The sequence below is a fragment of the Ammospiza caudacuta genome, chromosome 2, assembly GCF_027887145.1.
Source record: "Ammospiza caudacuta isolate bAmmCau1 chromosome 2, bAmmCau1.pri, whole genome shotgun sequence".
Classification (NCBI taxonomy): Eukaryota; Metazoa; Chordata; class Aves; order Passeriformes; family Passerellidae; genus Ammospiza; species Ammospiza caudacuta.
In genome coordinates this window covers 726,613-750,947 of record NC_080594.1, presented here as the reverse complement: position 1 = coordinate 750,947, position 24,335 = coordinate 726,613, and the positions used below count along the sequence as shown (strand labels likewise).

Sequence of the window (24,335 nt, the reverse complement as noted above, 5' to 3'; positions counted from 1 at the left end):
CTCTGGGGCCGCGCTGTGCCATGCCAGCCGCGTTTCCTCCATCCCTGCTTTGGCTCCAGCTGCCACCTCCGAGGCTTTCCCTGCTTTTCTCATCACCCCCTTCTCAGCACCAGCCTTCCAGGAAGCCAGGGGCCTTTTCCAGTGTCCTGACTTGCTGGCACAGCTTCTCTCTGCAGGGACTTCTTTGTTTCCTCATCCTGGGGGTGCCGAGCTTTGACAAAGCTGGAGACAGGGAAATGTGATCCCATTCCCCCAGCAGGGCTTGGACACCCTGCCAGATTAGGTACATCCTGAGCTGCTCCTGCATCCAAAAAGGTGAAGGAACAGGAGAAAAGAGTGATCACAGACACATTTCTATGTGAGAAGAGACAGGAAACGTTAGGACTGTTTAGTCTGGAGGGGAGGCAGGTCTGTGGGGGCACGAGAACAGCCTGAGAGCCCTGCAGCACTGACAATCCTCTGCTTCCTCCATTTCTCGTCCCCAAAAAAGAAAAGGATGGGCAGAGGAGAGTGGATGCAGGAAAATGTTCTCCCAGTAGGTCTCAAAGGAGAGATTTAAGGGAAATCCCATCCTTTTGGGGAGAAATCCCTCCCTTTGACTGGGGAAGGGTGATACAAGAGCACACATCCCAATTCATTGGGAGATGTCTAAAAATGCAAACCAGCTCCAGAGCTGTGGGCTTCCCACAGGACCCTGGGAGCAGCACCAGCCCCTCTTTGGTGTGAATTTCCCCTGGGACACCCCAGGCTGAGCAGAGTCTGTCCCTGTGGGCAGCAGGACTCCAGCAGGCACCACCAGGAAGGGGAAACATGAAGGTGAAAGTGGATGTTTTTCATGCCTGAAACCCCCGTGCAATGGAAAAGAGCAGGGCCAAGGAAGTGAGTGTAGCTGGCAATTATATAGACATATAGTTTGGAGAAGTGTTTTGACTAACCTGATAATACAGCATGGAATAGCATGGCTCTGATGTAAAGAAGCCCTGAGACCCCAGAGCTGGAGCCAAGATTTTCAGTGGTGACTTGCCATCCATCCCAGAGCACACAGCCACGGGGTCATTGTGGCTGGATGGGACCCCAGGAGCTCCCTGGTCCAGCCTCTGTCTCCAGGCAGGGATAACTCTGGAGTTCCATCAGGGTGTTCAGGGCTGTGTCCAGAATAAGGCTGGTTTCTCCAAGGATGGGACGCACCTCCCTCCCTCCCTCCCTTGGTCCCAGTTCCAGCTTTTCTGAAGGGGAGAAGGTTTTTGGCATGTCCTCCAGCTGAAACAGGTCCTGCCTGGTGCTGGGGACCCAAACAGGACCCAGTGCCCAGAGCTCTCTGCAGAGACCGAGGGTGTCTCAGCACAGGCTGCACCAGCCAGGGGAGATCTGGGGCTCTCAAACACATCACGCAGAGCACGGAGCATGGCAGGAGAGCTGGCAGGACACGCAGCTCCCAGAGAAGGACCAAAAGAAGCTCTGAGTCCTGCAGGACCCGCAGCAGCACAGCCCGACCCCCCTGGCTGGGAACTGGGGAGACTGGAAAGGTCTTCTCCAGCCCACACAATTCCAGGCTTCCATGGTGGCCACCTCTGCAGCCGCAGCCGGGGCTGCCCCTCGCCCACAGATGTGCGCACGGTGGGAGGTGGCAGTGCCGGGGCGCGGTGTCGCGCTGTCCCCGCATCCACCCCGCTCGCAGCCAGGGGTCCCGGCGGGGCCGTGCCTGCGCACGGACGGACGCACGGACACGGACGCACGGACACGGACGCACGGACGGACGCACGGACACGGACGCACGGCGAGCCAGGCGCTGGCTTCTGCCCCTTGGCTGCTGATCCGATTAGAAGGGTTAATCCCAGCGGTGCCCCCTGGCAGGGGAGAGCAGGCTCCTGGCGAGGCTGGCTGGGCATCCTGGGATCACTGACACTGCCGTAGGCAATGCTCGCTGCATTCCCGCAGCTCCATCCCGCCTGCAGCCTGCCCCACTCCCTGTGCCTGTCACAGCCCTGTCTCCAGCAGTGCTGCTGTGTGTGAGGCACTGAGCTGGGAGTGCCCAGGAGGTCTGGCTGTGCCTGTCCTGGCCCCAGGACAGCCTGGATGGGCTCGGGTATCCTGTGGATACCTGCAGGAGCCTCACCTGGCCCAGGCAGAGCAGAATTCGTGCTGCTTCCCTCCCAGCCCTCGCCATGACCCCACCGGGGCGGCCGCGCTCCAAACGCCTCCAGTGCTGGGAAATGAGCACAAACTGGCCCCGGGCTCAGCTCCAGTTAGATCACACCAGGGCCGTTAGGCTAATTGGGCTGCCAAGTGAGGGGTCAGAGCGCTGGCAGCATCCTCCCTCCATGCACACAGCTCCAGCCAGGCTGGCAGCCCTGGGGCAAGGAGGTGGCTCTGCCCCTGTCCCTTCACCTCCCACCATGGATGGGAGCCCCCTCATGCTCAAAGCCTCCCAGGGGCTCTCTCCTGGATAAACCTGGGCACCTCAGCCCTGCTGTGGGGCCCTGGTGAGCTCTGTTTGCAGCCCAGAGCCATGAGCAGACCACCAGCAAATGGGAAGGCGTGATCCCCTGTGGATGAGCAAAGCTTCTGTGGGATTTCTCTGCATCCCAGCCCCGAGTGAATGCAGGGGAACCAGACCCCACCAGGGCCCCTGAGCCTTGACACAGACCCTACAGGGAAAGGAGAACCAGCACAGGAAGCTGAATCAAGAAGACTTTTAATCAGATTTGTCAGACAGAGTTGGATCTCCAAATAAATAGATTTATCAAAAGGGAATAAAACAAGAATCCAGGGATAAATATATGTACCAAAACAACCCGAAAATCCCCCAAAGCTGTTTCCAAACAGGGAGAAGGGGATGCTGCTGCACACCCTCCTCCCCATGCTGCAGAAATGATCCTGTTTGCCCTCTGGGAGATGCCCCTCCTGTGAATACAGCCCGGTAGATATTATATAGGATAGATATAAATATATAGCACAGTAAATGCTGAGCAGCGACCTTAGTGCAGTGACCAGGGTCTCAGACCCTGCCAGCAGCTGGCTCCTCCCAAAACCTACATCTCCAGGTGACCTGCAGAGAGGGAAGAGAATCATCCCAGGGAAAATAATCCTTTCCCTGCAAAGAGGGAAAGGAATCATCCCAGGGGAAAGAATCCTTTCCCTTCAAAGAGGGAAGAGAATCATCCCAGGGAAAAGAATCCTTTCCCCGCAAAGAGGGAAAGGAATCATCCCAGCTAGAAGAGAGGGGATTGTTCAAAGAACACCCCTTGGAGGGTATCCAGCCCAAGAAACCCCTTTGCAGCTCCCAGGGGCTCCAAGGAAAGAGGGAGGGATGATTTTTCTCCCTTTGCAGGTCATCTTTCCCCTGGTGAGAAGCACGGTCATGTCCTGCTTTGCCACGCTCCTCAGGAATGCCGGGGTGTCTGGGATGGATCCCTCCTCCTCCTGGCACCTGCCCGGCTGTGGCTCCGATGGGTTGGGATTGGGATGGTTCTCTGGAGTCGCTGGAATTCCCACTAGTGTAACCTGTATTGCAGTGCCAGTCTACTGAGTAATGCAGCTCTGGAGTTGGGATATATGTGTATGTGTGTCTGTGTGTAGATAAATCGATAGCTAGAGGAGAGTTCTTGGCTTTACAAGGTCTTTGTCTCCTTCTCTGGGCTCTCTGTCATCCTCATCTCCGACATCTGCGCTCGGAAGATGTTCCAGTGACCTGGATCGGCAGGGACAGACAGACAGACAGACATTAGCAACAGCCTCGGGGCAGGCCGTGTTCAGAGCAGCTCCTCAGGGATCCCAGCCACAGGCACTGCAGTTAAATTGACCCCAGCCACAGGTACTGCAATTAAAATGGGGCTCGGAGGGGCTCTCACCCTTGCAATGCAGCAATGGCACAGTCAGTGGCACTTACAGTGCTTTTTGTGCAAAACACTCACACAGTGTGAAAAGAAAAGGAGCTCAGGCTGAAACAGGGACAAACCTTCCTCTGCACCTCTTTAAATGGTGCTCTTATGTGGTAGGTCCCTGTCCTCCCCAACATGTCTCAGATTTGGGCTTTCTGCCTCTCACGGGGGGAAGCATTCTGCCTCTGTCTCAACCTTGGAAAGCCAAAATTTCAGTGTCATGGCCATTGGACAGGTAGGGTTCTCTCCTCCCTTCTGTCAGCCCCATTTGAGGGTGGGTTGCTCAATCTTCCCCATTTATATTTATTTTTGTGCTGCTGCCTCAGCCTTGGGTCTCCATTCAGCAACCTCTGGTAGGGGAAAATCCTGCTGCAGAAGAAGAGGGAAGATCCCCCAAGGAGCTGCAGACTCCCAGCAAATCAAATGTGGAGCTGTGAAAGCCCCCCCAAACCAGGACAAAGTGTCCCAGTCCCTCTCCTTGCTCCCTAAAGAATCCCCAGATGTGCAGGAGGTGGCTGGAGGTGCTTCCTTCCCCTCCAGGTGTTCTGTCTCCTCAGTGCAACCCCAGCAAGGATTGCACCAGTGTCATCACCCCAGGGGTGAGGGAGTGTTTTCTGGCTGCATTAACCTTCTGCTGTGAGGAAATCGTGGGTCAGAGCTTTCCTAGAACTCACAGCCACGGCAGCGGGACGGTTTCACAACAGGGCTGTTTGCCAGGGGAAACTGAGGCAAGGAGAAGGAGCACGTGCCAGAGACCGCACCAGGGTGTGAAGCACAGCCTGGCAGCAGGGACTGGGCAATCCCCCAGGGCTTGTTTGGTCAAAGATGCTGTCTGAAAGGGACTGGGGGTGAGAACAGCCCCGGGGCACTGGGAGTGCTGGTGTGCCCGAGTGAGCCATAGCCCCGGGTGCTGCACACTGCAGGCACGGCTCCGAGCCCGGCCCAGCCAGCAGGGAGCAGCCAGCAGTTCCCTCCACACAGGCATTCCTGCTCTCTGTCATGTTTACGCACATCCCGGAACATCCTGGATGGTTTTAAAACACATTTCAACAGTTTGATTTTTCGCTAATCCCTTGCACCATTTTTTTTTTTTTGCCCTCCCCCCGTGCTCCCAGGAGCACCAGATGGATTAGATATAAAAATCAAACAGTTTTACGGGCTCTGGAGAGACAAAACCTCTGGATTTCACAAGAGTGCAGCCGCTTTTAGAAAGCTGGCTGCCCTTTCCTATGCCATAAAGTGAAAATGTGGCTGTAAGCAGGAGTGTTGCGTGGGGTGTGAAGACAGGTCAGCCCCAGTACGGCTACACTTGCACAAGTGCTGTCCCCAGAGCTCAGCTCCCACACCAGGCTGGGACTTACACAGCCTTTGGAAGGGCCAGAGCAGAGCAGGAAATCAGGAGGGAGTGCTGGAGGAGTGAGGAAAGGGGATTTTTCTCTCCCTACCTTCGTTTGTCCTGGTGATCAGCCTGAAGTTTTGTGCCTCTTGCTTGAATTCTTGCTTGCTGATCTTCTTGGTCTGGATCAGATGGAATATTCCTGCAGAGGGGGACACAGGGCATCAGATTCTGCAGTGCCCAGCTCAAGGCTCACACAGGTTGGATTCTCTGTCCCCTCCTGACACTGCCTGCCCCAGGGCCCTGGCTTGGTGCAGAACCTGCTGCCAGAGCCTGGTGGGAGCTGGCAATGGAGCCAGGGCTGGCCAAGGCTCCAAGGAGACATCTCCTTTGAGTATCATATTAGATATTAGGAGGAAATTCTTCCCTGTGAGGCCCTGGCACAGGTTGCCCAGAGAAGCTGTGGCTGCCACACAAGTTGGGAATTGTTCAAGGCCAGGTTGAAGCAAACTGGAACAGTGGAAGGTGTCCTGTCCACAGCAGGGGTGTGGAACAGGGAAGGTTTGAAGCTCCCTTCCAACCCAAACATGCTAAGACTCTGTGGTTCTATGAAAGCAGCCACTGCTTGTTGAGCCAGGATGTTTCACCATGGAGCAGGTGAAAGCAATGGGATTTTGTTGCTCCAGAAAGCATCATGCCCTGCAGGAGTTCCATCTCCCCTAAAAATGTAAAATAAATAAAGGTGAGAGCAAAGGGATGATGGGGCCCCTCTGCTCACTCTCAAGCACCAGTGCTCCCCTCCATGCTCAGGTGATCTCCTTTCCTGGAAGCACCAAAGGTTTCCATCTCTTGGTCAGCAGTGCTGAAAGTGCTCCAGCACAGGAACAAACACAAGTGACCTCAGCAGGGATTGATATTTCTGCCCCTGGCAGCACTGACCCTCCGTGGAGCTGCTGACTCAGATGTGTGACCCCTGCAAACCAGAAGCTGTGTTTAGCAATGCCAGTGCCCTTCCTGTGGGATCGGGGATCTGGCATTCCTGCTCTCCTGCAAGGCATGACAAGGCAGGCAGGTATGCCTGGAATATCCTTCCCCACCTCTCACTCAGGCACAGCCAGCCCCTTGCTGCCAGCAGATGGGAGAGGCAGCGTGGTCCCCCTTATTTGGTTAAGAGACTTTCCCTGATTCCCAGCAGCAATTACACATGAAAAGGGTATGTAATGAAGGGGAACTGCCTCACAAGCCAGATAAATGAGATGTTATCAACTGTGGAAAATTAGTACAGGAAGTCAAAGGCAGAGAGAGAAATAGATGGATTTTTGCACGGTTACTTAGTCCTTCCAGTGGGTTGGGGAAAGAAGTCCTACCAGTAACAAAAGAAGACACTGGATGGAGATAATAAAACTGTTATTGACGCAAGAAAGGCACAAGTGTTCAATAAATTCTTCTGGTCTATAATTAGAAAGGAGCAGGAGGGTGTGCTTACAGTCCCGGGGCTGATGGAGCACTTTCCAGCACATTAGTAACCAAGAGGATATTTTAAACAAGAGCTACAAGAGATAAACATCTTTTAATCAAGGACCTGGATGATGCTCCCCAAGAGCTCTCAGAGAGCTGGCTGAGACCTTTGACCCCAGGAGGGTCATTCCCAACATCCCAGGAGCTGGGAGCAGCAGAGGAAGGCAGCAGGAACCAGGACAGCACAGGCTAAGGACAGTCCAGCAGTGGGGAGGCAGGATGGATGGAGCTGGCACGGGGCAGTGCCATTTCCTGGCACACACATCCCATCCAACAGGCAGGAGCACTCCTGGCAGCCCTTGGGATGGGATGGAGCGAGCTGCTGGGGCACTGTTCTCAGTGCTTTAAAGGGGATTTGTGAGAAGATTGGCAAGGACAGAGAGGACAACAGGTCAAAAACATCAGATTTTCAAAACTGCTGGTGATGTTCAGAACCCTAAAAAGATGGGGAAGCCCTCACTGCAACTCTTGTGGAGGCCAGCTGTGCACCACCAGCCAGCTGGGCAAAACCTTTGGCTGGAGCTGGTGCCGGTTTCTCCTCCCAACTCCTGCTCCGTGGAGGAAACCATCCCAGCCCAGAAATAGATGAGGCCACGTAGGTATCATGAGCCCGTACAAAGGCAATGGACCAGGTCCAGGTGTGACTTGCAGGCTCTTTGCTCCACACACGCTGCTCTGTTGGTGGAGCCACGGCCCACGGAGAGGTGGAATCCATATGTGAGTGAGCTCATGCTGTTTCCCAACAACAACACTGCACCGTGCCAAGCAAAAGAGCCGTGTTGGCCTCGGGGACAAGGGCCTCCCCTGTCCCTGGCTGGCAGGGCTGGGGAGCTCCATGCAGACTGGGGCTGCTGGCCTCGGAAGGTGCCGGCAGGGTTTGGGTGCTGCCCTGCCAAGGAGCCAGGGGAGGAAGCAGCGGGGCCCGAGCTGTCCTCAGCCACAAGGTGCCATTGTGAGGGAGGCCCTGCTGAGGAGGGGCAGCACGGGCAGCCGGGAGCGTGCCAGGGGCAGGATGGGAACGTGGTACCACCAGGGCTCCATCCCTGGGTTAATGCCTCAGGTGATGTCCAGCCATGGCCAAGGTCTCCCCAGGGAGTGATGTGAAACACGGGCACACCAGGGGACCAGGATGGCTGCACAAGTCCAGCAGACACAGGGCAAGGGCCACTGCATCCATAGAGAAGGTACAACCAACCTGAAGCACTCAAGTTCTTTTGGGTAGTGTGTCCAGTGGAAACTCAGGAATGGGGCACTGGGATGCTTCCCTGGGCCACAGAGAGACACAGCACAAATATCTACTGCACCAGGTGTCCCCAGACTCCCCACATGCACAGGAGCAGAGCTGAAGGTGTGGGGAAGGAGCAAGAGATTGGAGCCTTTTGACAGCGTGTTTGCTGTGCCTTGACCTCCGGAGCACACACCAACAGGAAGGAGCATCCAAACCCACCCATCCAAAAAATGGGCTGGGGACAATTCGTCCCCCTTTGTGCACCTCTGCAGCTGCTTTCTAGCTGTAGGTGGACTGGGGTGTAAAAAAAGGAGTAAAAGCAAAACCACAGAGCCACCAGAACAATTCCTTTGTTTGTTTTCCACGTGCATTTGGCACGAGAGCAGGGGGTCTGGAGGAGCAGCCCCTGGCCCTTGCTTGGTTGCCCATGTTCTGTGCCCCCAGATGGTGCTGCAGCTCGTGGTGAGGTTAGTGGGGCCAGACGTGGTTTCCAGCCCCTGGCCTGCATGGAATGCAGGGAGAGGGTGTGAAATGGGGGAGCCAGGAAAGCCAGCCTGCTGTCAGCAGGTTTTGATCCACCACGCAAGGGGTGGAGCGCCGCAAGAAAAGCCGGAGAAACTGGACAAAGCTTGGACAGCATCGGTTTCCACACACACCTCCCGCTCTGCTGGCCGCTTTCACAATGGTGCTCACCTTTAATCAGCTTCCAGTTGTAGATTTCCACCTCCTCTGCCAGCTCCCTCTCGATGGCCACGGTCCTGAGGATGTCCTTGGAGGGCTCGGAGCGCGGCGGCACGAAGGCGTACACCAGGACACGGCCGGGGCCGCCGCCACACCGCGGGCTGCCCGCCTCGTCCGTGGGTCTGACCCTGCTTTCTGAGCACAGACAGGGACACAGGTCATCCAACAGGGGCAGGAGGGACCATCCCCGCAGCCAGGTCATGGAAAAGGCATCTCGGTGGCTTTGGTGCCTCGGGGCACCGTCCCATGATCCGAGCCCCAGCTCCAGGAGCAGCAGCAAAGGAGAGGCTGATAAAGGAGCTGTGGGCCTCCTCATCCCCATGTTTTTCACTCCCCCTGACCCCAGCTGCCCCTGTGCCAGCAGGGATGGGGAAGGGGGGTTTTGTCCGTCTGGATCCCCCATACTCCTGCAGCGACCTTGGTGCCACCATGGCCACAAAGCAGGGGCTGGATTCCCCACTTCTCATCTCGCTCCTGCTGGGGAGGAACATCAGGGTAGATAAGGGATGGCCCACAGCAGGGCAGCCTGGGCAGTGTGCCCAGCTCAGCCCCTCAGGTGGGCTCAACACCAGCCCCAGCACCCTCCCCACACAGGGTGCCACCACAAGGACATCCACCCTGGGTCCTACGTGACTTTTCCAGCATCCTTGGTAAAGAAGGGATGCTCATTTTCCCCTCTTTTTTTTTTTTTTTTTAAATGTATCTGGAGTAATTAAGAATGCCCTGTGGTTTTGGAAGGAGATTTATTGCCTTTGGTTGTGGTCCTTGGAACGCAGAGGAGCCCAGCTCTGCTGAATTTAGCCTTGTTCTCCCAGTCAGTTTGGATGCTGAAGCTTTTCACACTACTCGAAAGAAAGTTTGGCTATAAATAGATGCCTGGGGTTTATTTTAGCAAGACAGTTATTTTAGGCCTGATTCTGCTCTCCCCCAGGCTTTCTGGGGTGCTCCTGAGCTCTTCTGCTTTGAGAGGGAATGGAAATCCCAGTTCAAAGGGAAGCAAAGCTTTTCAGAAGGCAGAGGGCAGGAGTTCAGCTCTGCAGCTCAGCGTGAGGCAGAGGAGGGTGAGCACGGCCCAGCACCCTCACCTGTCCCAGGGAAACCCCTGCTCCAGGGCCTTCCCAGAAATGTGCAGTTGTTCAAGCTGGAAAAGCCCTTTGGGATCATGGAGTCCCTGATTAAAGCCTCACCTTCCCAGCAGCAAAGGAACCCCTGGAATTCAATGGGAATTAAACAATCAAGGAGCTTCACACCCCCACAGCGTGGGGAGGAGGAGCAGGGACACTGAGGTGGTGGTCACCAGCTCTGCCCACAGCAGTGTCCCCCATCCACACAACACGTCACAGCAATTCCCAGGGTCAGGGTTCCTTTGGAAAAATCACTTGGCATTCCTAAGTTACTGGTACAAAGGAGGAAGATAAGGACAGCCACAGAAAGCACCTGGGAAAGGACCTGGGCAAAGCCTGCAGGCAGTGAAGGAAAGGGCAGGGATGTGACCTGGCTGAGCAGTGTGTGTGTGATCGCTGTCTGTGGGAGCTGGAAGGCAGGAACACAACCATTCTGGCTGCATCAGGGTGGTTAATTGGAAATAAAGTGAAGTCTGAGCAGCAGACAGGAGACCCGAGCAGGGAAAGTTGTCAGATTTAAACCAGAGAGACCCACTAGAGTGGGAATGCAAGACTGGAAGGGTTCTGCTCCGTCATCACATCCCATTCCCACCAGGCACCACATCGTAAATCCTGCTCATAAACATATCAAAAACCTTATTAAAACAAGCTGAGCTTTTGCCCTGCGCTCCCCTGAGGAGGCCATCTCAGAACCTCTCCACTCAGGCGCTGGAAAACCTTGGAAATCTCAGCTCAAACAACTTTGCAGCCATTCCAAAACGTGGCAGTGCCCTTTGCTTGTTCTCCAGGCTGAGCCCCTTCCCAGCTCCCTCAGCCTCTCCTGGTGCTCCTGCCCCTTCCCATGTCCCAGCTCCAGCCCAGTTCTACCTGGAGCACCCCAAGACCTGTGTGTTCAACCTCCCCTCCCAGAGATGGGGGTTCCAATTCCCACAAGCCATGAGCGCCACAGACAGCCCTTCTCCTGGGAAGTGTCCTCACTCCTCCCTTCACACCTACACCTCAGCTGGCACAATTTAGCCCTGGCTTTTGTGGACACACAGGCTGTGTGTCCTCTGCCCTGAAAGCTCCTTCCATCCCAGCACTCCCAGTCTGGACCACAACTCCAGACCTCATCTTCCCAACAGATGGAACCTTGTGGGAGTCCTGGGGATGTTCCTTACCTTGGGAAGGTCCTGCTGCCCTCCAACCCTGCTGGACCTGTCTGGTGTGAATTCTAGCCACCAGCGGCCTGAATCCCTTTGGCTCTCTCAGCCTCAGGCTTTAATCCAAGGCTGGGGCAGGAGCTGGGAGGCAGCTGCAGGAGCAGGCAGGATCCCACCTACCTGGACATTCCTTACAGCACTTCCCATCCACTTTTTCAGGGTGCTGGCAGGGGTACTCCTTGGGACAGGTGAGCTTGTGGCAGTCCTGGACGCCGTCCCTGCAGGTGCAGAGGATGCAGGGCAGCAGGCCGTAGAGCCGGAACACGGGGTGCCACACCTCGCCGTGCGAGTAGGTCTTCCCATTGTACACACAGGCTGCAGGAGAGACACAGCAAAGAGCTGTCTGGGGACATGAACCCTCCTCCTCCTCTTTGTCAGCCCGAGGCTCGGTGGAGGCCCGGCCTTGGAGCATGGAGGCCATGGCTGCTCCTGCTGTGTGGAGGAGCCATGTTCTCTGGCAGCACGGGACACCACAGAAGGTGGCATGGGACCAGAGGTGCCACAGGGACCCAGCAGGTGCCACAAGGACCCAGCAGATGCCAACAGGGACCAGCGGGTGCCACAGGGACCCAGCAGGTGCCCCCCATCAGGTGCCATGGGGCAGAGGACCAGCACCAGGGGCTGGCTGTGCCCGGTGTGACCGCCCTCCGGAGCCCAGGGTCCCTCCCGGCCGTGGCAGGAGTGAAGCACAGTGAAGAGTGCCACCTGCTGACTCCTGCACGGAAATTTCTGGAGGTCCCACAGTTCCCTCCGGGCCTTCATGCCCAAGGCACCTTCTGGAGGCACAATGGTGGGAGAGCGGCCAAGAGGAGAAAGGAGCTGTTATTCCCCCTCTGGATCGAGGGACTGGCCTCCTCTCCTCATTTCCCTACTCTGTGCTTCAGCGGAACACCTGGGGCAGCCCTGGGTCAGGGCCAGCCCTTGCACAAGGAGGAATGTCCTGTCTTTGTGTGCCACTCTCCTGGAAGGTCCATGTGGAGCCTTCCAGCTGAGCTCCTTCCTTCCCAAGTCCCAGATCTCCAAAACATTCCAAGGACCAGCCTTCTCCCAGCCCACTTTGGAGAGTGGCACTCAGGGGGACTGAGACACCTTGAGGCTGGCTGTGGAGAAGTGGGCAGAAGGACTTGCTGGTGGAAACCTGCTGCTGAATCAGATCCTCAAAGAATTCCAAGCTCTGGAGAGGCCACTAAAAGTCCCTGCCTCCCCCTCCATCCCTTACCTTTCTTGTGCTTCTCTTTCAAGACGATCTTGACAGTGGTGCCCCCTGGTCCCTTGGGTTTGAAGCTTCTGGGAATCAGCTCCAGGGAAGAGCTGAGAGCCGTGGACACAGTGGCTCCGGGGGGCTTCCTGCCCACCACCTCTCCCAAGCACTGGTCCTGGGAATGTCTCTGTGAGCAGCCAGGGAAAACAGGGGATTCAGACTCCAGCAGTTGAGCTGTTTTCCTTCCAAAGCATGCTGGAAAAAGCCATGCAGTGTCCTGCACGCCCTCCCTCAGGAGTGCATGGGGCAGAGACCACAGGGGTAAGCAATGGCCCACAAACCATATAAATCACAGAAATATTCAGGCTGGAAAATTCCTCTGAGATCATGGAGCCCAACCATTCCCTCAGCACTGCCAAGGCCACCGTTATCCCATGTCCCAGAGTGCCACATCCACACAGCTCGTAAGTCCCTCAGGGGATGGGGATGCCAGGCAGCTGTGCCAGGGCTGGACAACCTTTTGTTGGAAGGAACTTCCCCAATATCCAACCTGAGCCTCCCCTGGCCCAGCCTGAGGCTGTTCCCTCTCCTCCTGTCCCTGTTCCCCCCCGGCTGTCTCCTCCTGTCAGGAGCTGTGCAGAGCCACAAGGTCCCCCCTGAGCCTCCTTTTCTCCAAGCTGAGCCCCTTCCCAGCTCCCTCAGGAATTCTCCATCCTTCAAACACACAGGGAAATGGGCTGGTCCTTCCTAGGTGGGAAAAGGAGGACTGGCATCTGTGTGGCACAGGCAGTGAGGATGGGCCAGATCCTGCTCTCCCACCTGGGAGGCACCAGGGGAGCCAGGGTGGGGCTGCCAGCCAGCAGGGCTGAAACACCAGGAACACCCCAGGAACACCCCAGGAACATCCCAGGCTTCCAGGAGCAGAGTGCTGGGACAGGACACGCAGCACAAAGGGTCCCCTTGTGTCTGTTTTGGAGGTTTTGTAGGTGCTGGAGCAGTATGGAAAAGGGCAGAGCCAGGAGCTGAGTGACCTAATCCCACAGAGCTGGCATGGGCAGCCCAGCTCCAAAATGTGGCCCTGAAGGAACCCAGGAGCCAAGGAGTCCCTTTTTCCTTGCTGGGCTGGTGATACAGGGTGCTGGCCTGAGCTCCCACCGAGGCTGGTATCTCCCAGCCAGACTCAATTCCATGGCACGATCCACCTGCAAATCAGGTGCCCGTGTTCTGCTGGGCAAGGAGCTGGGTGTCCTCCTAGAGCTGCTGGGCATTGTGCAAGGATCTCTCAGTGGATCTCACTGTGCCAGGGCATTCTGTGAGCTGCTCAGGGGGCTGTGCTAAGAGCAAGGGGTTTGAAAATGCAAACGTCACGTACAACACCTCTGTTTAACTGCAGGGGCTCCTCTTCCGAGGGCTTCTCAAGGGAGCCATCTGCAAGGGAAAAACATTGTCCTGGAACATGCTGGGGGCTGAAAGCAACTCTCCTCCACATGCTGGCCTGCCTGGGAGTCTGGAGAGACAGGAGCCTTGCACATGCAATTCCTATCATCCAAGGAAAACCCAAGCCTTGCACATGCAATTCCTATCATCCAAGGAAAACCCAAGCCTTGCACATGCAATCCATGTTATCCAAGGAAAACCCAAGCCTTGCACATGCAATCCATGTTATCCAAGGAGAACCCAAGCCTTGCACATGCAATCCATGTTATCCAAGGAAAGCCCAAGCCTTGCACATGCAATCCATGTTATCCAAGGAAAACCCAAGCCTTGCACATGCAATCCATGTTATCCAAGGAAAGCCCAAGCCTTGCACATGCAATCCATGTTATCCAAGGAAAGCCCAAGCCCTCAGCTTGCACTTCCTGGTGCAACCAGGAGATAACAAGCAGGCTGATTTACAGCCCAGGCTCCCAAACTCCTGCCAGAGTGGCTTGGGATGGCTCCTGCTGCCAGCTGGGGTGTGCCAGCCCTCACTCCCAGCCCCGTTACCTTTGCAGACCTGGCAGCAGGAGTCTGGCACACTGAAGGGAGAGGAGCACAGCAGCTCAGGGCAGGTCACCAAGCCACAGTAAATCTGGCCTTCCTAGGAGGGCAGGAGGGAAAACACACTGTCAGCCTTATAAAGGGCTGTATGTCCCCCACGCAGGTCCCTTCCAACCCAAACCATCCCAGAATTTTATGAGTCCATGACCAAAAGCCCCCTGGTAATCCATCTTGCAGTGCCACCAGTCATCCAGCACCTGCTGGCAGCTGGAGTCTGTCCCTGCTGCGCTGTCTGTCTGTCCGTCCTGCAGGGCTGTGTGCTCTCCTGGCACGGCTGTTCCATGGATAACACACTGCTCTTCCCCAAAAAGGGCAGGCACCACCAGTGCTGCCAGGCTGGAACAGCCACCACACACCTCCCAGCCCTGCAGAACAACCCCCAAGAGGATTTTCTTGGCATCTGCCAGGAAAAGGACCCAGAGGAGAGGGGTGGAAGTGGGAAGCAGGACTCTGAGTCCAGGTCCACACCAAAACTCTGCCCTCCCTCTCCCTTGGTTATTTCCCCAACAGCAGGGACAAGCACACAGAGGTGCAGGGATAGACCCAAGTGGATCACTTGGAAAATATCATTGCTGCAGGTGACTCAAGCTGAAAACCACAGGTTGAGGGCAGTCTTGACCTTTGTGCATCCCAGTGCCACCTCAGGCAGTGGATTTGCACCAGTCTGTGGCAGGAATAAGTTTTTGCTACTTTTCCAAAGGGTAAAAAAGGATGTTCAGCAGCCAGCCCTCGACAGCAAGGTGATCTCCCTGCAGCAATTTTCTCTTGGGTATTCAGAAGCTCCCAGTCAAGCAAGACCAAGAGGTCAGCCAAGGATATCCTTAGAAAAGCAAACCACAGCTGCCTCTCCTCCCATCAGGATCCAAACTGCTGTGCAAGGAGCACAAAGGGGATGAGGGGAGTGTGGTGGGGGGCAGCATCTGGCAGACTCTGCTCTGCACCCAGAGAGCCCACACCTGCCTCTCCCTTCCTTCTCCTCCTGCCCAGCAGTTCCTGCCCCAAGAGCCAGTGCCCAAAAAGCAGGAATTGTCCCAGAGGCTCTGCTCTCGGGGCAGTTCCCAAAGAGGGTCAGACCAGCTGTTCACGCAGCTGTTCCAGCAGCTGGCAGCACCAGACACAGCCCAGGGACATCCCCACAGGGAAGGCTCCACTTCAGCCAGCCCTTTATTCCCCCTGTGTACTCGAGGCATTGCCCTGACAGATACACAGAGTGACAGCCCAGAGGGACAAGGAGCCCACGGGCTCCTGGGGACACGTGCAGCTGGGTTGGAGGGCTCTTTCAGGTCTTTCAGGTGTTTCACATCACCCAGCTGGGGTTCTTTAGAGGGGAACCAGCCTCCTCAAAAGCTGCATCATTCCCACACGTCAGTCACTCCTCTTGCCACCCCAGAGCAGCTATTCCAGCACCACAGGCAGAGGCTGGACAGGTTACAACCAGTGTAACCCCTGTGTATGATGACAGGGCAAGGTACTTTTGGGGCTCTTTTGCCCCTTCTTGATGTGCTGGCACCAAAGAGGGGGCACAGGGTGCCGCAGCGAGGGCTGTGAGCCCCAGAGGAGGATGAGGAGGATGAGGACGAGGAGGAGGCTTACGGAGCAGCTGCACTGCACACACTGGTTGGGCTGGCGGCCGGGGAACAGCTCGCTGCCGCTGAACATCTCTCCCTGCTGGAACGTGGTCCCGTTGTAGCGGCACGACCTGGCGGGCGCCCGCAGCCCGGACGGGGACGGGGGCTCTGCAGAAGGGGCGAGAAAGGAGCGGGGTCAGAGCCAGCCCAGGCCACCCCAAAGGAGCCTGCGCACCCCACGGGCACCCCGAAGTGTCAGAGCAATGCGTGGCTGGTCAGCAAGGAAAGGTCCAAAAGGTTTTGGAGGATGGGGCTGCCCTGAGCTCAGCACAGTGGGAAAACCTGGAAGCCTGACCTCACAAAGCTCCTAAAAAAGTTATTGGCGTTTCCCCTCCCCTGATTGTAACCATCGCCAGATTCAGATGAAGTCGAGTAAAAAGGGATTGTCTCATAGGTAATTAGCAAAAAATTAAAATTAATGAGGTTTTTTCCTATTTTTCCCCCTAATTTCTCAAATCACTCGTGGTTTATGACTAGCTCTGCCAGCACTCAGGTAGGGAAAGTTTTGAGACTAAATCTTGAGGTGAGGTCTTCATTCTCACCATATTGAGGTATTAGGCAATCAGTAGTGGTAAAGCAGAAGAACTTTTGGGGCTAAAACTTGAGCTAGTCTCCAGTGCAGAGAAGGAAGTTGTTTAAAAACTATAATTTTTTTTCCCTAAAATTTTTTTTCAATTTTTTTTTTTAATCCAAGACACTTTGCTGGCAAACGATCAGAACAAGTTGCCAGCTCCTGTTTTGCCCCAGAAGTGTGAACTGACACTTTGTCCCCACAGAGCTCTGGGGATGGGGGCATGGGGAGAGGGTGATCTGGCAGAGAGCCCTTTTCCATCAGAACGGGATTTTTGGAGGGACAAAGCAGCCGGGGCTGGGTGCCACCGCCCTGTGTGACACGGCCACCCCGTGCCCTGCCCCGAGGGGTGCCCACGCACCGGGACAGCGCGGGCAGCACTGCTGCGGCTCCGTCACGGGGCTGGCACACGGCAGCGCCGGGCACTGGATCCGGGAGCACCTGATGCTGGTGTTCTGCAGAAGGACACACAGACAGACAGACAGACAGACGGGCTGGTTAGTCCCCAGGGAGCGTTCAGCCCTCCTGCAGGAGGAGGGACACGCTATCACAAACCGTGCATCACAAACTGTGCAGGCTGTGCTCGCCAGGGATGGCTCCAGCCCTGCCTTGGTCCCTCACCCATCACCCCAGAGCAGCCCTCGGCCTGCCACCCTCACAGGGAACAGCTTCTTGTTCTAAATATCAGTCTGAATCTCCTCTCTTCTGGTTTAGAACCCTTCCCTTGGCCCATCATTGTCTGCCTGCATAAAAAATAACTTATCTGCTGAAATGAGACAGTGGGACCGATCTGCTGCAAAGCTGCCGAGCAAAGCCCCAGGGCAGCAGCAGCAGCATTATCAGCAACATCATCATCATCATCATCATTATTATTAGCATTAGCATTAGCATTATTAACGTTATTGTTATTACCATTATAGCAGAAAATTCTGAGACCTTTTTTCTACTTGCCACATCGGCAGATTTGTTTGCCTGTGCTATCTTCCTGCTTAGTAAAAACATCTTCTTGTTTGAAGTAAATTTATCCTTTGCTCTAAGCCATAAAACCCCTTCTAACTAACACACACTTTGCCTCCTTAGTTGTCCAGTAAGACTGGCTCAGCAATTCTTTTCTTCTTTATCAAAACTTGCTTCCATCTCTATTCCTTCATCACACTCTACATTTAAAAATCTTTCTGCCCAGCACATGTATCTGTGAGACTTTGTTGTCAAACTTTCATCCTTCCCAACAAGCATTATTATTATTGTTGTTGTTGTTGTTGTTGTTATTATCAGCAGCATTAGCAGGAGCATTAGCAGCAGTATTAGCTGCAGCATTAGCAGCAATATTAGCAGCATTGGCAGCAGGATTAGCAGGAGTATTAGAAGCAGAATTAGCATTAGCAGCAGCATGAGCAGCAGCATTAGCAGCAGCATTAGGAGCATTCGCAGCAACGCTATTATTGTTATTATTATTAATAGCATTATTATTTTAGTATCTGTGAGACTTTCTTGTCAAAGTTTCATCCTTCCAAACAAGCATTATTATTATTATTATTATTGTTGTTGGTGGTGGTGGTGGTGGTGGTGGTGGTGGTGGTGTTGTTGTTATTAGCAGCAGTATTAGCAGCAGCATTAGCAGCAGTATTAACAGCAGCAATAGGAGCATTCGCAGCAACATTATTATTATTATTATTATTAGCAGCAGCAGCATTAGCAGCAACAACATTATTATTATTATCATTATTAGCAGCATTATTGTTGTTATTGTTATTGTTATTGTTATTATTATTATTGTTGTTATTATTAGCCACATTAGCATCATTATTGTTATCAGCATTATTGTTAGCATGGTTATTATTAGCACAGCTGTTATTAATGTTGTTGTTTTCACTGTTGTTGGCAGCAGCAGCATCCCTGGCACCATGAGCAGCCCGGGCTCGTTCCCGGGTGGCTGCCAGCCGCGGTGGGACGGTGCCCGACGTGCCTCGGCGCAGCTGCAGCGGATGCAGTACATGAGCCCCTGCGGCTCCAGGTACGGGTGCCAGCTCTCCCCCGGGCTGTACTTCTTGCCGTTGAAGTCGCAGAACGCCTCCGGCCCTGCAAGCGACCGGGAGAGGCCAGGTGAGAAACGGGGCTGTTCCTGTGTGACAGACAGCAAGCACGGCCTGCACCTCGTTCCCCACATCCCGCACACCCAACCCAGATTTTGATTGGTTCCCCCCAGTTTTATTTTATTCTCGTGCGTTTTTTACCCTGGGACCCATCTGGCCCAAGTGGCAGCCCCTCTGAGCAAACTGGACTCCCTTTGCAAGAAAGGAACAGAACGGGTGGGTTTGAGGCAGGAAATCGGGTTTTCACTCTGAAACAGAAATGCTCGCTGCAAGATGGGTCCACAAAGGTCTTTATAGGTCCTCTCCTTGTCTTTGAGCCTCTCCTGGATGGCTTTAGGCACTTGATTCCCCCAGCTGCACCTTCACAAGTGGTGAGCAGCAGCTGTCCGGGCTGGCTGGCCCAGGCACAGCCCATGTGGGTGTCTGCAGTGGCTTTGGGGTTATCAGAGGGACAGACAGAGGTGTTCTCCTTCCTTTCCCTGATCAGGGCTTCACATTGTCCCCACAGCTCTTGAGAGCCAGCAACTCCCTGCTCCTGGCCACGAGCTTACAGCAAACCACACAAAACTAGAGAGCATGTGGCTTGAGCATGAGGAAACCCAGAGGAGAGAGGAAAAAACAAAACAAAACAAAAAAAATTACAAAAAAAATCTAAACAAAAAAAAAATCATGGTTTTGCAAAAGGGTGAGAAAATGACTTCATCTCTCCCTGCTTGCAGCATCCCCATGAATTATGCTGAGGGTGAAGAAACAGAGCTGCCTTGGTGTGACGCTCAGCTCTCAGCTCCCATGCCAGTTGGCTGCTCCCTGCAAGCATTTAATCACAAGTGGAGCCCTGGTTTGGGTCCAGCCCTCGAAAGCAGCCTGATTCATGTCTGCAGAGGGCTGCTGGTAAAATTAAAGCTGACTGGCAGGGCTGGGCAGCAGGAGACACTTGCTGGCATCTCTGCAGTGCTGGGGCTTTGGCAAGAGGTGCCAGCATGCTTGGGCATGGATATGGATGGATGGATGGATGGATGGATGGATGGATGGATGGATGGATGGATGGGGCTTAAAAGCTGAAGGCTCTGGACCATTTTTTCCCATGCCATGTTAATAATTTCATGTTCAGAGGTCAAACTCTGGACATCATCCTAGGTCACTTGGATGGAGTGAACAGCCATTTGTGGCAGTGGATTCCTCCCGTGCTGGTCAGCAGGGTGAGCTCAGTGCACCTTCAGCAGCAGCACACTCAGCAAAGTCCTGTGGGTTTACTTTTCTGGACCTAGAGCAGGTCAGGAAGCTGTGGGGTGGCACCCTGTTGGTGTCTGGAGTTGTTGAGGTGCATCCCAAGGAGATGCACACCCTTCTCGTGGTGTGAGAGGTGCAGCCAGGGTGGGTTTCTCCACACCCTTCAGTTTGTCACCCTGGACTGTCTCTGGAGCACCTGGTGAAGATGCTGCTCAGGGCTTCTGCCACAGCCCCTGGTGAGGTTTCAATTTCCTGGTAGCTGGAAAGCTTGCCAAGGTACCTGTCCTGAATCTTTAATTTTACCTGGCCTTTCCCACCCGAGCCACGTGGGGTTCTGTCATTTTGGGAGTCTTCTGAGCAGTTTGGTGGCTCAGCAGGAGGCTGTGGGGTCTTGCTCATCTCCCCTCACTCCTCCTCTCCTGTTCCATCCTGATGCTGGTCCTGCATCCCCAGATAGCACCTTGGGAGCTGTCCCTGGAGCAGGGCATGCCTGAGCTGGGCTCCCAGCTCCCAGAGCCTCTCGGGGGTCACACACCTGCCAGCCAGGGCCGTGCTGGGCACCAGGGAGGAGCTCGTGCAAAGCAGTTTTTAAGAGCAGCCATAAATAAAGTGCAAAGAGCACCGTCTGGTACACAGAGTCCAGGCGCTCCTGTGACAGCCTTGTATTTATGAAGGGCTTAAAATGCAGCTTTGCTGAGCAGGGACTGGCTGAAACACACGGGGCCCCTGACATGTGGCATCCCAAAGACTCTGCTCACATCCACATCAATTCCTGCACACTCGCCTCGCTCAGCTCTGGGCTGGAAATGCCTTCTGGGCGCTTTGGGAGCCTGGAGAGCTCTGTAGCCATGAAAATGCAGCCTCAGGAAGCACCTCTGAGCTCTCCAGAGTGGAGAAGCCAGGCAGACAGGGTCCTGCATTCCCTCCTTCCCAAGGGAATGCTCTGTTAGCTGTAGCAGGGTGTGCAGCCCTCACCTCTCCCTTACCATGGGTAGCACTCGCTTTCCATCCTGGTCCTTCCCATCTTGGAGCACCTTTCCTCCCTGCTGGATCCCAACTTTTGAGGGATCCCAGGAACCCCCTTTTCTCCAGAAACCATATTAAAAAAAAATTAAACAGCAGCTTCCAAGCTCCTGGGGAAATCCACTGCCCCGTGCTCTCCAGAGATGCTGGTGTCTAAATGCCTCCAGCCAAAACATCCCTGTGCTCACCCACTGCCCCTGAATTACTCAGAATGCAGCACATTTGTCCCAGTAACCTGTGCCTCTGATACTTCTCTTCAGCTGGAGTGCAAATCCCCTAAAATAGCCTGTTTCTGTGGGCAAATTCTTCTTTCCTGACTTGCCTTGGAGCCCGGGCATTTCTGCTGCTCACCTATTTTTAGCCACGACACTGTAGGTCCCTTGGCTGATGAGCCTGCTCGTAACTAATTTATTCCTGTCTCCACTCTCCCTGCACACCAGCCCTGAGCAGAGGGGAGCCTGCAGAGGTGGGCAGTGAGAGAAACCCACGGTTTGATGATGATTCCACGGCTTGGTGATGATTCCACGGTTTGGTGATGACTCCAGGGTTTGGTGATGACTCTGCCACCCAAACCAGCGTGCCCGTGACCTCGAGGTGAGTCCTGGCCGAGCCCTCCACGTGGTGAGGTGAGCCCTGTGGCAAAGCTGGAGTGTTCCAGCCCTGCTCCAATCCCACAGCCACCAGCTCTCCATCAACGTTTCAGTCCTGCAAACAGCCCCCACCATCTCCCCAGAGCAGACAAACCCTCCTGCCCCCACCCAACACAGTTTATGCCCAGCTTAGGGGCTGTTGACACCTGGAAAGAGCAAACCCTTCACCTCACACCTGCCTCACCTCCTGGACAGTCCCTGCCCTTCCCAGCCCAGGGAAGGGAGAGGAGCTGAATTCACCAGAGTTTGCTCCCCAGGGCTTTGCACAGCCCCGTCCATGCCCCCAGCACGCCCCAGGGTCGGGATGGCGATGCAGGGCTCACATTTTGGGCCCTCACTCCCTCCAGGAGGATGGTTATTGGAGTGCCTAATGCACTGCTGGCAGCAGGCACGCTGTAAATCACCCTGACAGAGCCACCGGCAGGCTCCGCTGGGATTCCAGGAGATTAAAGGGAGGAATAGCTGCAGGGACACGGCAGGTCCTGCTCCAGTTTGCCCGGAGCCCTGGGGGCTCTGCCATGTCACCCAGCACCCACGGGGAGGGTCCCGGTGCTTTTCCCAAGCCAAGCCCACCTCCCGGCCCAGTTAACACATCCAGCACCCTCCAAACTCCTGAGCAGCTCTGGCCAAGTCCTTCGAGCCTTTCCGTGGCCGTGCCAAACCTCCCGTCCTTATCCCAACCCTTCTGTGCCTCAGCTGGGAGCAAGAGGGGGAGAGACTGCGGGATGGGCAAGGGATGGGCAAGGGATGGACCAGGGATGGACAAGGGATGGACAAGGGATGGACAAGGAGATGGACAGGGGATGGATCTGGAGGAAAGAGCAGAGCCCCCAGCTTTGTTTTGGGCGGCGGAGGCATTGTCGTTGTCCCGTCCCCCCTCGGAGGGGAGATGCCCTCGGGCAGGGTGGGATCCGTGCGGAGCACGGTCCGTGACACAGCCCCTCCTGCCCGGGGCATTCCCAGCCCATGGAGGGGGATCCGTGCGGAGCACGGTCCGTGACACAGCCCCTCCTGCCCCGGGGCATTCCCAGCCCATGGAGGGGGTCCCGGCCCTGCCAGCCCCGGCGCCCCCTCACCAGCCCCGCAGAGCAGGCGGGGACAGCACGGGCGCAGGGGACACGGCCATGTGCGTCCCCAGCAGGGCAGGACAGCAAACCCGGCCGGCTGCACGTCCCGGGACATCCCGGGGGTGTTCGGCACCTGCCGTGCCCAGACACCTCCGTGTGCCCGCCCAGCACCCCGCAAGCTGCCGGGGAAACTGAGGCACGGAGGGAAGCGGCGCCGCGGGACAAGCGCGGGTGAGACTTACGGGCCCGGGCTCGGCTCTCGGAGGCGAACAGGAGCAGGAGGCACCGGAGCAGGAAGGCGAGGGGACCCGCCCCGGGAAGCATCGCAGCCCGCTGCCGGTGCCCTGGGGCTCCGCTCCCGTGCCCGGGGCGCGCTGCCCGGCGATGGCTCGGTGATGGCCCGGGGTCTGCGCTGAGGGCTTCGCTCCCGCTGCCGGTGCCCGGGGCTGTCGGTGCCGGGGGATGTCAGTGCCCGGGGCTGGCTGTCGGTGCCCGGCAATGCCGGAGCCGCGCTGTCGGTGCCGGTGCCCGGGGCTGTCGGTGCCGGAGCTATCGGTGCTCGGAGGTGTCGGTGCCGGGGGCTGTCAGTGCCCGGGGCTGGCTGTCGGTGCCGGCAGCGCTCCGGTGCCGGTGTCAGGGCTGGCGGTGCCTGGCGGTGCCGGTGCCCGGGGGTGCCGGTGCCGGTGCCCGGCGGGGCTCGTCTCGCTCCGATCAAAGGCGCCTCCTTTAGGGAGAGCCAGGAGTTGTTTGTTGGTATTAAAGGCGGAGATCGGAGCGGGAGGGGGGATCCGCAGGGTGGGTATTTTATAATTTTTTTATTATTGTTATGTTCCCACTTTTTGGGGGGTGTTTTAGGAAATTCCTCGGCGGCGGCAGGAGGGAGGGAGGAGGGAGGGCGGGCGGGGAGGTGGTGCGGGAGCCGCGGGGTTAACCCCTGCAGCCCTGCAGCCCGGCCGGGGTTCTGCTGGGCCGCACCTCGCCCTGGGGGTGACATCCATGGGGTACATCGTTATTGGGGTACGTCATTGATGGGGTACATGGTTAATGGTACACATCACCGCCCCAAAGGAGCCCCAGCTGTGCCCCTTCTCCCTGTCCAACACCACCTGGACACCTGGGCATTCCCTCAGCTCCATAAACTCTTTAAATGCCCAGTGCAGCCCCTGCCTTCAGGAACCCCCCGGCCCCAGACCCCCCTCCCAGCAGCCCAGCAGGGCTCCCACCCAGCTGCCGTCCATCCCCGCAGGATGGGCACGGAACAGCATCTCTTGGAACAGCGCTGGTCATGCTGTCATCCCTGGAGGAGCCACCTGGCCTCCACACAACGCTGCTCCTGTTCCTGCTGCTCCCCAGGCCCTGCACACACACAGTGGTCCAGCTCGGGCTGCCAGCCCTTCTCTGCCTGTCTGTGGGCTCAGCTCTCTGCTCTCCAGAGCCTCACAGAGATGCTGGGCAGCACTGGATGCTCCCTCAGCAGCGCTGGATGCTCCCTCAGCAGCACTGGATGCTCCTTGAGCAGCGCTGGATGCTCCCTCAGCAGCACTGGATGCTCCCTCAGCAGCACTGGATGCACCCTGGGCAGCTGTGTCCCCTCAGCCAGGCCACTTCCAGGATAAGCCAGGGCCACCAGTTCATTATGGAGGTGAATTTCTGCAGTTCCCTAGAGCAGATTTTGTGTGGTTTTTTACCCATTCCTCCTGTTCCGTCCTCACAGCTCAGGGGTGCTCAGAGTGAGACACTTGATCAGCACAGAAATCCAGGATTTAATGCAGCAGTAAACACCTTCATGCTCCATCACTGGG

General features: G+C 56.1%; 1 protein-coding gene across 1 annotated transcript; it reads right to left on the bottom strand.

Moving 5' to 3' along the window:
* Positions 1-3,611: 3,611 nt before the first annotated feature.
* Positions 3,612-22,863, bottom strand: CHRDL2 (chordin like 2). The gene is made up of 11 exons (XM_058800351.1): positions 22,776-22,863; positions 18,437-18,549; positions 16,832-16,925; positions 15,865-16,007; positions 14,218-14,311; positions 13,604-13,659; positions 12,250-12,418; positions 11,151-11,345; positions 8,657-8,839; positions 5,327-5,419; positions 3,612-3,691 (listed from the first exon to the last, which is right to left on the bottom strand). The coding sequence occupies exons 1-11, from the start codon at positions 22,855-22,857 to the stop codon at positions 3,612-3,614; spliced, it is 1,302 nt and encodes a 433-aa protein (XP_058656334.1). The 5' UTR covers positions 22,858-22,863.
* Positions 22,864-24,335: the final 1,472 nt, after the last annotated feature.